The sequence below is a fragment of the Suncus etruscus genome, chromosome 2 (genome assembly GCF_024139225.1).
Source record: "Suncus etruscus isolate mSunEtr1 chromosome 2, mSunEtr1.pri.cur, whole genome shotgun sequence".
Taxonomy (NCBI): Eukaryota; Metazoa; Chordata; class Mammalia; order Eulipotyphla; family Soricidae; genus Suncus; species Suncus etruscus.
Window position 1 is genome coordinate 51,336,745 of NC_064849.1, and position 16,449 is coordinate 51,353,193.

The 16,449-nt window shown below is 33.9% G+C and overlaps 1 protein-coding gene across 1 annotated transcript in view; it reads right to left on the bottom strand.

Annotated features, from left to right (window-relative positions):
- Window positions 1-16,449, bottom strand: part of MIPOL1 (mirror-image polydactyly 1) — a 251,632-nt gene that overhangs the window by 93,647 nt on the left and 141,536 nt on the right. The window contains exon 10 of the mRNA XM_049766979.1: window positions 13,552-13,646. Within this exon, the coding sequence (XP_049622936.1) occupies window positions 13,552-13,646 (95 nt within the window). The remainder of the gene's footprint in view (window positions 1-13,551; window positions 13,647-16,449) is intronic.

Consider the following 16,449-nt stretch of genomic DNA (forward strand, 5'->3'; position numbering starts at 1 on the left):
CCTGAAGCAACAAAACACAAGAGCCAAGAAAAATAAAGAAAATTAAGAAATTTCAAATAGGATGAAACAGTTTTAAGAGCAAGCTATTTTAAAAAGTTTTCTACAAGGTGAATGACAATGAAGAGTCTACTTTTCATTTTCACTGTTTTATTTCACCCGTTCTTCAATGCAGTTGATAATAAAATTCTTTTTTGCTTTATATATAAATTAGTATAAAGATTTAACTATTTTTCCTCATTGAAAAATCAGAAACAATTCTACTGTGCTGTCCATATAACATTCAGGAATTATACTCAAGGCTGAGTATGTCAGCCCCCTTTTACAAAAGCGATATTCTTTGTATCAAGGCAAAAGTATATTTTTTTACTTTGTCAAGTACTTAAAATCATTCCATATTTTGTGCTTCATGAACTTTTTAAAACAACTGGGACAATGAGATTTTTGTAGATCCAGAGCTGCTATTTCAGGGTGCTCAAGAAGTTTATATTTTGCATTTATACTAATAAAATAACTATTTAAAATGTATTCTTTATGTATGTCTTATTTTAATGTTTTCATAATTGTTTGTTGGATTGTCAATCCTACAGATTTCTATCATAGTTCAAACTTTTATTGATTGCAGAACCCAACATCAGGGATATCTAAAGAAAATGAAGTAAGGCTATTGATTTTTAGAAATTATTTTGACAGGACAAAAACTTTAACAACTTGTCTGTTCAGATACCTAAGTATGGAATGCAAAAAATGATCCTTGGGTGACAGAATGGAGAATATGATCTTGTTTCTGTTCCTTTCTTTGTTGGCAAAAACCAGAAATACTTGAAGGTGATTTTCGAGAATACTTGTGGAGTCATTTAAAAGTGTATTATGGGGCCCGGAGAGATAGCACAGCGGCGTTTGCCTTGCAAGCAGCCGATCTAGGACCAAAGGTGGTTGGTTCGAATCCCGGTGTCCCATATGGTCCCCCGTGCCTGCCAGGAGCTATTTCTGAGCAGACAGCCAGGAGTAACCCCTGAGCACTGCCGGGTGTGGCCCAAAAAAAAAATGTATTATGGATTCAATTCTGACATCTAATGTGTGTTTTTGGTATTGGGCCACACCTAGTCGTGCTCAGCCCTTAAGGATCATTGCGGGTGAGTATGGGGGCCAGATGGGATGCTGTGGATTAAACACAGGTTTGGACAAAGAATGACAGTCCTGATTTGGCCCTCCAATCTGTTTTGAGGACCAAGTTCTGTGCATGGTTTGAGACATGGTCCAATTTTACTCTCTTGCAAGGGACAAGTCACTTTTCCCCATTTGTTAAAGAAAACTTACCTCCACTTAATGTTCTTGATTTCCTTTTTGTAAATCAACTGTTCATAGATCTGAGGTTATTTTTTAAAGTCCACAGATGTAAGTCTTTTCAATTATATTTCAAAGGTCTGAGTGTATACTTCTATTTCAATACCATGTTTTTATTTACTATAGATAAAGAACCAAATTTAGAGAAAGTGATACTTTTCATATTCATTTTTTTCTCAGTTTTGATCATGATTCCATAGTAACAGTAATATTTGTTACATGTCCTTGTTATAAGAATACTAACAGGCATTGTGCTGGATTTGCATATTCTTTCACCTCCTAATAGAATCATCACATTATTTATGATTACCAAGTAATCAATAATTTTGACAATTGTCATCTGAATAACTTATCCCTTTGACATTTTTATGGCAATGAAAACTTATTTTAGTAGCACCTTACTTATGTCAATATAGTTTTTCTTGTTATGCAATTTTTATTTGAGTAGCAACTGCAACTTATTCGCCCTTGCTCTATTTTCCAAAGATTATAGCCCTTAGTATATAAACAGTTTCTTAATAAATCAATTCACAAAGAAATAAAAGTGATTAATAGAGTAATTATGGCTTCTAAACACAACTAATATGTTAGTTATTATAAAAGATCACTGATAAAACAGTATCAAAATAACAACAAAGACAAATAACTGTGTAGATAAAATTACTTTCAGGCACTGTTGTTGCCTTTACAACTCTAACATGATATAATACTAGAACTTAATTCTAAAAACACCAGTTGTATCTATTCATAGACTACCACATGGGCTGTGGTTGTGATCTGTGTGGTTCAGCTGAACAAAGACAAAGACTTAAACTCTAAAGCTGGTTAGATTCTTTTCCAGTTTTAACATGTCTTTAACGTAGACTTTACTGGTGTGTTTTGTTTGATAAACATATCAAGCATATCCAAATTAGGAAAATAGTGAAAATAATCTTGAAGTACCAGTTCTACCTCATAAGTATTTCTGAGCAGAGGGATATAGAAGGTGGGTATGGGTGTGTGGGTGGGGTGGTGGAAGTTTTTTCATAAATGGAGTAAAAGGCCCAACTATCTGATGGGTTAGGTAATACTTATGCTGTTGTAACTGGCTCTGACTTGACCTACAGCAAATTACTCCGCATCTCTCAGTTTCCCCAACTATAAAAAATGGATAATAACTCACAAACATACTAATTAATAAGGGATTATAAGATTAATGGGATTAATAAGAAGGAAGACTGTGATCTTGTTTCGTTTCTTTCTTTGCTGGCATAAATCAAAAATATCTTAAGGTGGTCTCGTGGAATATCTGTGGAGTCTTATAAAAGTATTTTATGGATTAAGATCTAACATCTAGTCTGTTTTTGTTTTATTTTGGTTTGGGACCACACCTAGTGGTGCTCAGGGCTTTGTGCTCTGGGTCACACGGACGATGCTCATGGGTCATATGTGGTGTTGGGTATCAAACTTGGATTGTCACATGCAAAGTTCCCATATTTTTTTTTTTTTTGGTTTTTGGGCCACACCCTGTGACGCTCAGGGGTTACTCCTGGCTATGCGCTCAGAAGTTGCTCCTGGCTTCTTGGGGGACCATATGGGACACCAGGGGATCGAACCGCGGTCCGTCCTAGGCTAGCGCAGGCAAGGCAGGCACCTTACCTCCAGCGCCACCGCCCGGCCCCAAGTTCCCATATTTTTACCTTTTACAATTAAGAACAACAATCTTGACAGGACAATGGAAATTTTCATGAATTAAACCAGTATTTTACATATCAATAGTGTCCAGTAAAATATTCTTCAGATTAGTAATACCTAAGAAAACTAACCTTTAACAATGTCTAGGATTTTTTTTAAATAGAAATAAAAAATATATTTGCTCACATGTGTATAGTGAAAAATGATTTTAAGTAAAATGAAATAAGAAATAAAGAGGTAGTGTTATACAGGTCTTATACTTATGATGGAAATATAGGTTTCCCCATTGTCTTTTGAGATGTCTAGAATTTTTAATTTCCAGATTATTTCACCTGAAATATTATAATTGAATACTTACTTTTGATCTAATTAAAACATCTATAAAAATAACTAGAAATAGGACACTAGAATATTTTTATATTAAAATAGAATAGTAAAATAAATTGTCATAAACTTAAAATTACAGTAATAGCTTGGAATATTAAGTATGTCAAATTGATTTGTACATAATTGAGTTAAAAAGAACTTTTATGAGGAAAATAGTTAATTAACCATTTGTCTTCTGCACACTTTTAGAACTATTTAAATTTTGGAGAACAATATCAGCATGACAAAAAAGAGTGAAAATCCTAGCTACCTCATAGATAATCGAGACTGCAATATTTACAGATTTAAATGTCTAACTTCAAGCAAACATTTATCCTTCGGAGTAGTCCAGGTGGAAATGTCCTGTGGCAAAATGACAATATTAAGTCCCGGATATCTGACCGTATTGCCAGTGCCACCTAGTCTTAAAAATATTGCTGGATCATCATCGTCATACTCAGTCAATATTTACTAAGCTCTTTATGACAGCAGTGGCATTAGAAAGTTTATAGAAATCAAGAGTAGTACAAAGGGATCAATTTATTTTTACTATGTTCTATATATTAACTGTTAATGTTTTTGTAAGTAATGAATAAGAATGCTTCTAAATTAGGAAATATATTTATGTTGAAATTTAAAAATAACTAAGTTTATAAATAATTTAATAATATATGTCATAGAAAAAGGAAAATAACATTTACAATTGAAATATGCTATACAAAGCTAGTTTTACTCAGTGAAGTTCTTTTAATAAGAAAGCATTCTCTCTTCCTAGCCATTTGTATTCATATCTAATGTTCAAAAAACTGTACATCTAAAAAATTCACTTTTCCTCATAACTTGTCATGGATCTAGGTATCTACTAAGAGTCAGAAGAATATACTAATTTATATGTATGTCTTTTGAAATTGGTATAATTTTTTGTTTTGTTTTTGTTTCTGGTTACACCCGGCAGCGCTCAGGGGTTATTCCTGGCTCTATGCTCAGAAATTGCTCCCGGCAGGCTCAGGGGACCATATGGGATGCCGGGATTCGAACCACTGTCCTTCTGAATGCAAGGCAAACACCCTACCTCCATGTTATCTCTCTGGCCCCAGGTATCATTTTTTTTTAACTTTGATTTTATAGGCATACAGAACTAACACAGGAATTAAGGTACTTGTATGTCCTGCAGTGACAGTGATCCTGGTTTGAATTTCCAGCACCACTGGGTAGAACTCCTCTTAATTTTCATTTTTTAAAAGTACTTAAATTTCTACAATGTAATGTACTCTAAAATAGGTGTGAAATTTGATAAACTAAGACACTATAGACAATAACTTATAGTTAGTTATCTGATAATATGTATAAATTTACTTTTAATGGCTATCTCCTTATACATCTTTTCTTTCTATAAAGTACAAAACTAATAAAAATAAAGAAAATGGTTTCTATCTATATTTGCTGTGTATGTTTAATATCTACACAGAGTATCTATACACATATCTATATTTGCTGTGTATGTTTAATACCTCAATAGTTATACCTTTTACTGTGTTTATTGCCAAAGGTAAAGGTAGCCTCCTCCATCCCTTTATTACTTTTTTATTTATATATATATATATATATATATATATATATATATATTTTAATTTCACTTGTTTTGGTTTTGCTTGGTACAAAATTCTAGAAGAAAAAGTCTTGCTTGGGATAAAAGCTCAGATCTAAACTAGGGCACAGAGACTATACAGCCTGTAATTCTTATCCCCAAATGCACCTGCAATATAATATGGCACTGTTCCCTTTTGCATAGGCATACTAAAAAGGGAAAATCTTATGTATAGAAACCAGCTCTGGTCTACTTGGGATAAGAACCCATTATACCAGGGCGCCTCCCACTCTGAACATTTGTCATAGGGACTCGACTTAGATCCATATAATCAGACAGTGACCGTCTAACCCCGAACCCTAGATCCCAACTGTAGAACCAACATAGTTCCCTGCAACAGCACCAGGAATCAAACTTCCCCTGTTACACTAGCAGCCCAGGGTGCAAAAGGGGGAGGTATGGTATGCATGCTGGGAATAGGGGTAGAGGGAGGACAACACTGGTTGTGGGAATAGCCCTAATTCACTGTACTATGTACATTAAATATAACTAAAAGACATGTAATTCACATTGATCACAGTAAAAATTAGAAAAAAATAAAAAAATAAAGTATACATTTCTGCAAATGTCTGATTTAGTAGACTAAACAAATTTATTTATATGCTCACACATTTATCAGAGGTCTATGTATATTGCACAAACTATCACAGCAGGAAAAACTTTTCATTTAATTTGATTGTGTATTAATTTGTTTCATAAATTTTACTGACGAGCTGCTATATATAAAAAAATAAAGCTCTAGGGGGCTGGAGAGATAGCATGGAGATAGGGCATTTGCCTTGCATGCAGAAGGTCGGTGGTTTGAATCCCGGCATCCCATATGGTTTCCTGAGCCTGCCAGGAGCGATTTCTGAGCGTAGAGCCAGGAGTAACCCCTGAGCGCTGCTGGGTGTGACCCAAAAACCAAAAGAAAAAAAAAAAAAAGGAAAGCCCTAAAAGGGAAACTAATATAAAAAATTATATAATGATAGTTTATATAAGAATGCTGCGGTATATGTATTAGAGAATCACTGAAAACACATGGTATAAAATTTTTTAAGTATTATGAAATCACTTCTTTTCAGAAGATTAGGAAAAATTAATGGAATAGTTGATACTTAAATTATGTTCTGAACTAGATGAGTCTGAATCTGGCAGAGATAAGTATAGCAGGAAGAACAGAAAAACATAAGAAAAAGTACTGGAGTTGGAAATTGTGGGAATGTATCCAAGAAATAGTCAATGATTAATTTTTAGAAGTCATAGTAAATTCAGTTAACAAATATTTGAGAGCCTCTCTATATGCAGGACAGTATCCTGGCAGCTGTGCTGTAATTGAAGGTGGTAGGCAAAAACATTTTTGTAAAATAATCTGTATCAGTGCACTCTCATTCTGGAGTTGCTCAGACCTAAAAATAGGAGTTAGAATTCTTTTCTTTAACTTAATGCAGGGTAAGTACCTCCAGCTCTCTCCTCTTTGGAGACATTTGCCATTCTTTTGATGGGGGGGTCACACCCTGCGGTGCTCAGGGATTACTATTCTTGGCTGCTCTGTACTCAAAAATCACTCCTGGCTCAGGGAACCATATAGGATGCTGGAAATCAAACCTGTGTCTATTCTGGGTCAGCCGCGTACAAGGCAAATGCTCTACTGCTGTGCTACCACTTTGGCCTGCAAAGTTTGCATTTTTTCTTGAACAAGTTACACACAAGTTCTCTCTTCTAACCTTTCACTATAATACCTAAACAAATATATTTTGTTGTGAAAAACACTAAATATGAAATATTAATAATAGTAGTATAAAGGAGGCTTATGAATTTTATTTTAAAAGTTGGGAATTTATTTTATACATTATGTGGTTCAATATTGTTGGTGGTTGAGTGAGAGATTGAAAATAACATTTCAGGAATCTTAAGAGGAGTAAAGTGGAGATAAGTACATGATGTCAAAATAAAAACCTGGCTATAAAATTATATAAGCTTGGTATACTAGGAAGCCTTACCAAATAAAAGACAAAAATAATGGTATTGAAAGAAAACTATAGTAAAAACTGGTTCTTAATTACATTTTTGAAAGGAAAAATGTATGATAAACTAATTAGGAGACAAGTGGCACCACATAAAATTATATATAATGTGAACTTGTGACAAGACCAAAGGAACCATCCAAAATAATTAATAAAATAATGCTAATATATAGGCATAAACTTTTTAGTGCTGACTCTGGGCCTTTGAAAACCAGAGTGATCTATGAATATTTCAGGCTGAGTGGTAGGTCAGTCAATAGGGTTCTTATATGAAGAAGGCAATAATTTCATAAAGAGTTGAAAGCTAAAAGAAATCTCTACAGTGTCAAAAGAAAGGGGCCTGGTGGTTTGTGGCATGAGGAAATTAGTACTTTGGTGGTGGCTGAGATGTAGGAACATGTATTCCAAGAGAAAGAAACTATATTCCTAATACATAGGCTGTAAAGCAGTATTGTAGTAATAAAGATATAAAGACATTTTCAGAATAAAATTAGTCAATTTGAAGAAAAAACAAGGGGCCAGAGCACCAGCTTTGTAGGAAGGGCTTTTGCCTTGTATGCAGCCAACCTGGGTTTGATTTCTGGCATCCCATATGGTCCCCTGAGACTGCCAGAATTAATTCTGCGCACAGAGCCAGGAGAAACCCTGAGTGCCAGCAAGCATGGCCCTAAAAACAAAAACAAAAAAGAAGAAAAAAAACAAAATGAACCTTGTAAAGTTTAAAGCTTGCCTATCTTAAAAAGAATCTGATTAATGGAAAATATGGGACAATTAAGGTCCTTCTTTATCCTTTCCATTATTCTTTTTCTTATCCTTTTTCAGAATGTAACTGTAAAACAGCACCAAGTTAACTCCTGGAGAAAACATTTTTAAGTCACTGGGGAGTCCAATGAGTAATTCATAAAATTAAAGAGCTAAAACCTCATGAGTTTTATTGAGAAAGATGTTCCCCCAGGATTAAAGTTTATTTTATAATCACTGTAAACTGTTCAGTGTGTCATTCTTAGAGAACATTTGAGAGAGCAACGAAAACCTATCACCACCATAAAACTAATCATCCTAGCTATAGAAATATTTTTTTTTTACTCAGGACAGTATATATTTGCAACAAACTATAAACTTTGTCATATTCTGAAAGGCATGATAATTTTTTACCAGTAGCCAGATAAATGTAGTACAATTTAAAATACTTATATTATAAGCATATTTAATGCTTAGATTTACTGTCACCAAACAACAGGATACAATTCTTATCAACAACCTTAAATTTGTATTTTTTTTTCTTTACAGAAAAGGAACTAGAAGGAAGCAATATAAAATTAGCAAACACTGAGGCTTGGATATTCTTTAGATTAGAAAGAGTGTTATTATTATGCCTCCTGGTCTAGGAATGCAGAACTACAGGTTTACAACAACTGGATAAAAATCATTATAGAACACAATCTAACCCTTACACACTGAATTCCTCTCAATGAAACTGTTCAGATTGAGACTTGAGACTAATGAAGCTGATACAAATGAAATCAGCATTAAGCACAGCAATAAGGAGATACTAATTCTTTACTAAAGCACTTTTGTAATAAATGGCATTTATTCTAAATCTTCACATTATCCTTTCACATCTCTCATTCTGCTTTAATGTGAAAAACTGTTGTATAATTATGAGTTTAGTATCTCTAACCATCTACAATTCTTGGCCTTAGTTCCAATTATGCCATAGGTAATATTAATTCTAACATTTCCTTTTCTTTGAATTGAAACTTCTCTAGAACTCAAAAGAAACAAACAGATTAGAGAAACACAGAAAAGTATTTTTCCATTTTTCCTATTTGCAAATAAGAATGTGGAATTTAAATAGCAGCAGCAATGAATAACCCTAAGCCCACAAGAGAAAATGTTTATTTATTTTTTTAAATAAGAAGGTCCATATAAGGTTGAATTAAAAGGCAGAATCAAAGTTAATAGCATCCTTTAATGTGTTCTTACATTCTCTTCTATAATTTGTATATTCCTTTCTGCTTTGGTTGCTGGAAAATTGAAAGCCAGACCGAAGGCTACTCCTGCTGGTTCATACATGTAAGCTGTATGTATACTGACTTGCTTCTTTCTCTACCTGTCAGTGCCTACTACTCCACTCATGACTGTCCTATTATTCTTAATTTATTTTTTCTTAATATTGGTAAAATTTTAATGTGACAGTATAATGTTTATATATTTGCAATATCATAATAAAATTACAATAATTAAAATAATCACTGATTTGAATATCTAAAGCTATTTTCATAAACCTTGCTATATAATATATCAAAGTTCTTATTATACAGATTCATATATGTATGGGGTATATATGTATATGTATTTATGTATGAATAATATAGAATTTTTCTTGGCTTTCTTCACGTAGTTATGACACTTGCAGGGGCCTTACACACTCAGTTGTTGTATTCATGGGGGCTCATATACTTGGTTGTGGTGCTCACACACTTGGTTTTGGTATTTGCAGGAGCTCCCAGACATGGTTATGGTGCTTTAACACTTGGCTGTGGTACACACTGTAGTTGCAAAGCCTGCATTAATGCTCATGAGGTGTTGCCTTCTCAGTTGTAGTGCTTGTGTACATTATAGTTTCACTGTTCATGTCACGTGACTCCTGGTTACAGTACTGTTTGCACAGTCTTGACTTTCTATGCCAGAGAAGGCTCACACTGTGTGGTGCTAGAGATCTTTTAGAGCAGAGTCATGGTTCAGGGGTTGGAATGATAGAGGTGCTTGCCTTACATATGGCTGACCCAAGTCTGATGATCCTTGGCATTCCTCATGGTTCCCTAAGCATTGATAAGCGTGATTCCTGAGTCCAGAGCCAGGAGTAACTACTGAACATCTCTGGGTGTGCCCCCCCCAAACAAACAAACAAACAAACAAACAAAAATAGTAGAGCTACTAGGACTGAACACAGGCATATAGGAAATTGCTGAGCACTGAATTTCAGGCCTCATTGGTGTTTGGTTTGCAAGTCAGGCACTTTGGTCACTGTTCTCTCTGGGCCTTTATGTTTATTTACCTTTTTGAGGAAATAATACTTATTTTTTATAGCAGATACATCATTCTCTATTCCCATAGGCAATCCATAAAATTTCTATATACCTTTTTGTTTCAAAAGGAACACTGACTTTCCTGAAAGTACCAATGTTTCTCATATTTCTCTTGAGTGAATATCACCTATTCTGTGACTTAAACATGGTATTGTCCTTAGGTACTCAAAGTTTTAGTCAACAGCATTGTCCCAGAGTCTTGGCAGGCTATACTTTTGTATAAACTAAGTACAGCTAAGATGTGCAGTTGCTTATGCTACTGAGGTCTGTAATTTCACTGTATGGTGTTTGCAAAATGTTGAAATTGCCTAACAATACATTTCTCAGAATAAGCCCTTGTTACAAAGTGTTACAAAGTGATGCCTGACAACATATTTCATTTAATGTGTCTAGCTAATTATTATCTTTATTTAAATATGTAGCATTTATTTCAAGTTATTTAAATTATAGCACTTATAGGGAGCATATCATTCATTTTTATTTTTATTTATTTTTGGTTATATACAAAAGATTTTAAGGGTTGATTCCTGGCTCTATATTCAGTAGTCACTCATGGTGGTGCTTAGAAGACCAGATACCATGCAGGGTTGAACCAGTGTCAGCTATATGAAAGAAAGGGAAGCATCTATCCTCTCCATCACCTCATGTACAGTTTCTCTGGAGTATATTGCTTTTGAATGACACAGTTCAATGAAATAATGAATATCAATAACCAACTGTTGCAGATAGTACCTGCTCTAAATAGGTTCTAAACTGGAATGGGAAAATACCATATCTTTATTTTTCACTAACTCCTGTGTTAATACTATTTTTTAAGTTGTGATGTTAGCTATAAACCGCAACATTAGTATCAGTGGTTCTTGAGCATTTGGACCTATAGAAACCAGTGCATGCAATTTCACATTACCTACTATTTACAGCTCTATCAGTATTTTCAAATTACACTTAGAAATGCCACTTGATATTAGAGCTAGTTATTTAATGTATTAGTGCTGCATGTACAGATTAGTATATTGTGAGTACTATCACAGTAGCATTACATTGAAAATTATTATAATTTCATTAAGTAATTAAAATAATTAAAATGATAGATTACTTAACAACAACTCCTGAAAAAGGAGTCATATTGGAAAAATTCATTTTGATAACATAGTGCTTTATTCAGTAAATTCCTACACTTCAGATCAAGTTTTTAATCAGAGGATACACAGCATTTTACATTAATGAGTGTTTCTTTGAGAGAAGGGGAGCTCCAACCAGTGTTTGGTTATCTAAGATTCTAATCTAAGTGACACAAACAACTAAACAAGATAGTGCAATGTTTCTGCCCTGTAATTCCTGCAATGCTTGGACCACCAGTGCTAAAGCTGGCAATTTTTGAGGCCTCAGGGGCCATACCTGGTAGTGTGTGGGGGATATGAGGTGTCAGGGATCAAATATAGGGCATTGTACTTCAAAATGTAGGTTGTACGTGGCATTGCTCCTTTTTTGCATAGGCACATTAAAATGGGAAAATACTATACATACAAATAAGATCCTATCTAATAGAGATTGGAACACACAAATCTTGTAGTGCAAAGGGACCTTACACCCTGAACATTGACATAACGACCTGGCACAGACCTCAGAAGAAAGGGCATTTTCCATTCACCCCTGAACCAGGGAAGCCATCCATGAAACATCCAGGCTTGTCTATAATATCACCCGGAAGTAATCCTCCTCTACCACGGAAGACCCTACACTGCTCAGACATTGACCTGCTCAAAAGAGACTTCCCTTAACGCTGAGAAGACTTAACAACAACAACGACCTGCTTACAGGACAGGGCTCCCTGCATTGCCCTTTGATTGTGAGGTGAAAGGAGAGGATGCTCCACTTCCTGACTTCAATGTAGGATATGCAGATTCCAGGATCTTTAATACAGAAACATGATACCAACAACAGAGACTGTGTGAAAAATAAAAGTGTATTGGGACTACAGACAATGTCTTGGATTGGACGATCTAGCTTGCCTGGAGCCTAGAGTTGGTCTTGTGCCAGGAAACTTCAGGGGTTGGGTCTCTTTGTATTTAGGTCAAGGTTATTCCTTTCCATGTCCCTCATATTTTGGTGGGCCTATGCAAACAACAATTGCCACTCTAGCACATTTTTACTGTGCTCCTTTGACTCTAATCCTTAAAAAGAACCCACTTAAAATTTGAGGTTAACTTAAGCTAATATGCATGTACATGGAAATGTAGAAAAATACTAGGCCTGTAATGTTTAAGGAGTTATGTAAGTTTTATGGCTTTAGATTGCCTTGTGTGCTGTTAAGAAAATATTATAATGTGTTACAAGCTGGGGACTTGAGGGACAAAGTAATTGTACATGGATTCTGTCTTATTTATCTTAATGTTCTTTGGCTGAAATTTCAAAGTTAAGATATCAGCAAGGGAACTTCTGAGAATTATGTTATGGGTGATTGTCCTTCCACTGTAACTTTACCTTGTCCTCTTTCTTTGCATTTTTGTTCTCATAATAAAAAATAAAAAATTACAAAAAAATAGAAGGACCATATAAAATTGTAGGTTGTATATATGAGACTACTGTGATATTTATCCAACCCCCACATACGTGGTTTTAGCTAATTTTTAATCATAATTGACTTTGAGAATATATATTTATACATAGCTGAACACACAATTTTTCTCTCTCTCTACACAGCACCAATTTGAAATAAGGGTATCACAAGACAGTTTTTACATTATGACAGAATATGTACACTGACATTTTCTTTTCTATTTCTTTTCATTAAAAAAATCCTGTGATCTGCTAAATTAAATTTATAACTATTTTTGGAGCATATGTTAAATTAATTTATTACTTTAGTTGTATTCCTTTAGAAACTTCTCATATTATAAAAGGTAAAAGGCTATAATTGTAGCCTCCAATGTACTACTTAAAAACATCTTATAGGGGACCAGGGTGATAGCACAGAGATCAGTAGGTTTACCTTGTATGCGGCTGACCCGGGTTTGATCTCCAACATCTGATATGGTCCCCTGAGCCTGCCATGAGTAACCCTGAGCACTGCTCATTGTGGCCCTCAAACCAAAAATAAAAAAATAAATAATAATGGATATAGTTAAAACGCACACACATAATCATTGTAGAGGTAGTAGTTGGAGGAGCAAACAATTCAAAGGCTAACGGCTCCATTTAGATGACTTCCTATGAGTCATGAAAATTCTGAAATTCTGATGGGAGTCTATACTTAAGCTTTATCAAAACAAAAAGAAAAAAATCACAGTGAATACTTTTTGCCTCAATCATTTAAAAGTTATAAAATGTTCTAAGTGTATCTGCTTAATTTCACTCAAGTATTTCCTGACTTACTATTTCCTAATACCTATTTAAACACAGACTTAAAAAGTAAAGTTACCTGTAATAAACTCGAAGTGTCTGGATTTCTTCTTCCAGCTTTTTGTACTGTTGAACTGCAGTTTCCTTGGCTTGTTGCATAGCTAACAACTTTGCCTAAAAATAATTAATATATTAAGTAATTGAAGAACAAAAAAAAAAAAAACGAAATTGAAGATCACTTTGTTATTTGGCCATACAGTACTATTGTACAACTGGGAAGGTTAAATTCATAGTAATTTAAAAACACAGAAATTAATAAGTTTCTTAATTTACTACAACATATTAAATTTACCTACTTTGCCCAATATTAAACTTCAGCCTTAGTCATCTGTATCATCAGATATATGCCCTCTGCAATGTTTAACTTTATACACAGAATTCAGACTGTGGAACATGATTGAGAGCAGTATCTAGTAAAGATAATCACAATGGATATTTCACATACAAATTCAATGCAGTTAAACTGCCCTAGCACCTTAGATTTTCTTTTAACTTTATTAATAGCAAATCTCAGAACATTCTAAATATGCTGTCAGGCCATCTTTGATATTTAACATAAAAATACAAAAGATTACAACTTGATTCTTAGAGATATGATTTAACCTTTTCACTTCCTTTTCTGCAAGAACAAAAATATCTTGGGGAGAATAGCAGCAACTGAATGTTAGAGATATTTCATTCAGGAAACATTGGTCCTCCTTCCTTATAATATTCAAATTTTAGGGCCGAGCACAGTAGGGCGTTTTAGCCTTGGATGTAGCTAACCCGGGATGGACCCAGGTTCGATCCCTGCATCCCATATAGTCCCCCGAGTCTGTCAGGAGCAATTTCTGAGTGTAGAGCCAGGACTAACCCATGAGCACTGCCCATGAGCACTGCCGAGTGTGACCCAAAAAACAAACCAACAAACAAAAAACAAAATTTAAAATGTTTGAAGTGTTTCAATAGGGTTCAGAGTAATACTTTAATAGGAATTAGCACTTTTTATAAAGTAACAGTATCTTTATTACTTAGCAAATTTATCTGCTAAAAATGGTGAAGTTGGCGTTGTGATGAAAAAAGGAAGCTTTACGAGTCAGGAAGATTGTACTAACTAGGAAAATACATAATTGAAGGGCAGTGATGATGTACAAAGGAGATTTGTGAGAGTCACTTAAAATCAGGTATATAATTAAATTTGTAGATTTCTCCACTCAAGGATTCCTCCTGAAGTCTGGGCAGAGAGACAGGATTTGTTAAAATTATATATGCTGAGACTAGCATGGTGGAGTGATTCCAGAATTCGCAATCAGAAGATAAGATTGGCATCACCAATCCTGCTCTTCAGTTCTTGAATCATTCTTTTTATTTCTCTAACTACTCAAGTTATATTTTATGAAAGTATAAAATTTGCTAGGGTATCTTAAAGTAGAAAATTAAAGTTTTATGCCAGGCAGTTAGAACCCTTTTGAGAAGGTTATCAAAACCATCTATACAACTAAATAACTGTTCTTTTTTTTTTCCATATTGGAGTCTCAATTATACAATGTACAATGTCCTTCACCAATGCACAAGGAATTAGCACTTTCAAATTATCACTCTTATGGGACTTTTAGAAAAGCTGAAGGAGATTTCAGCATAATAGGTATAACAAGCAAACTTTCAAATCCCAATCACAGGAAAATTGGTATTTTTATGTAAGAATATTTTTGTATGTGCTTTCTTTACTTTTTACTATGAATGCTTGTCTTCTAATTTCAGTTACATTTTAATAGTATGATAAATAGTGATAAAATGTGATAACTAATTGTAAGTAAATTTTAGAAGGCTTGAAAATGACTTAGTTAAAATTCTAGAATGTGACATGTTAAATCAAGGATCATAACATTTGACATTAAAAATCACTTTTTGGGGCCAGAGAGAGAGCATGGAGGTAGGGCATTTGCCTTGCATATGGAAGGACAGTGGTTCGAATCCTGTCATCCCATATGGTCCCCTGAGTCTGCCAGGAGCAAATTCTGACTGTAAAGCCAGGAGGAACTCCTGAGCGCTGCCTGGTGTGATCCAAAAACCAAAACCAAAACCAAAACAAAAAACAAAAAAACACCCCCCCCAAAGCCCCCAAAAACCCAAACAAACAAACAAAAAAACTTTGTAAAATTTTCTAACCCTGGCAGGACAATTCCTTAGTTTACTTCATAACTTTTTTCATAAAATTTATGTAAAGATCAAAACTACTGCATGTGTCTATAATTTTCCATTACTAAAATAGAAGTGTTTTATACATCTATTGCTCACTTATATATTACACTAGTATGTCTTAATAATTTGTAAGAAAATAATTCTTGTAAGTCATGAATTCAGCAATATTAGTAAGCATTTGATCCAAATTTTCAATTCTTTCTTAATTATTCTCAATAGTCTAATTTTGTAGATTAAAATTTCTCCTTTGTTAAAGCCTATCAAGCTTCTTTTAAAATGAAAATCAATCTTTTCTTACAAATTGGATGTAATTGCAAGTGAAATCGTTTTTTAATCTCCCTTCCAAACTAACTGCATATAAATGCAACAGATATATGTATTATGATCTTGTATCCTGTCAAATTACTGTACTAAAATATTATTTTACATTTTAATATGAAATTTATTTATAAATAAAATAAATATTATCATTAGTATTTTCTCTGGTGACATTCTTAGGGTATACCATGTATGTTATGTTATGTTATCCACAACTAGTGATATTTTGCTTTATTTTCCTATTTGGAATGATTATATATCTATGTACATTCACATATCTTTATGTGCATATTGTCTAATTGCTCAGGCTGTGACTAAAACTGATGTACAAAAATCATTATGAAAACCACCTCAACTTGTTTCTTACCTTAGAAGCAAAGATTTTGATTTTTCACTACTGAGTATTTTATTTGTGGAT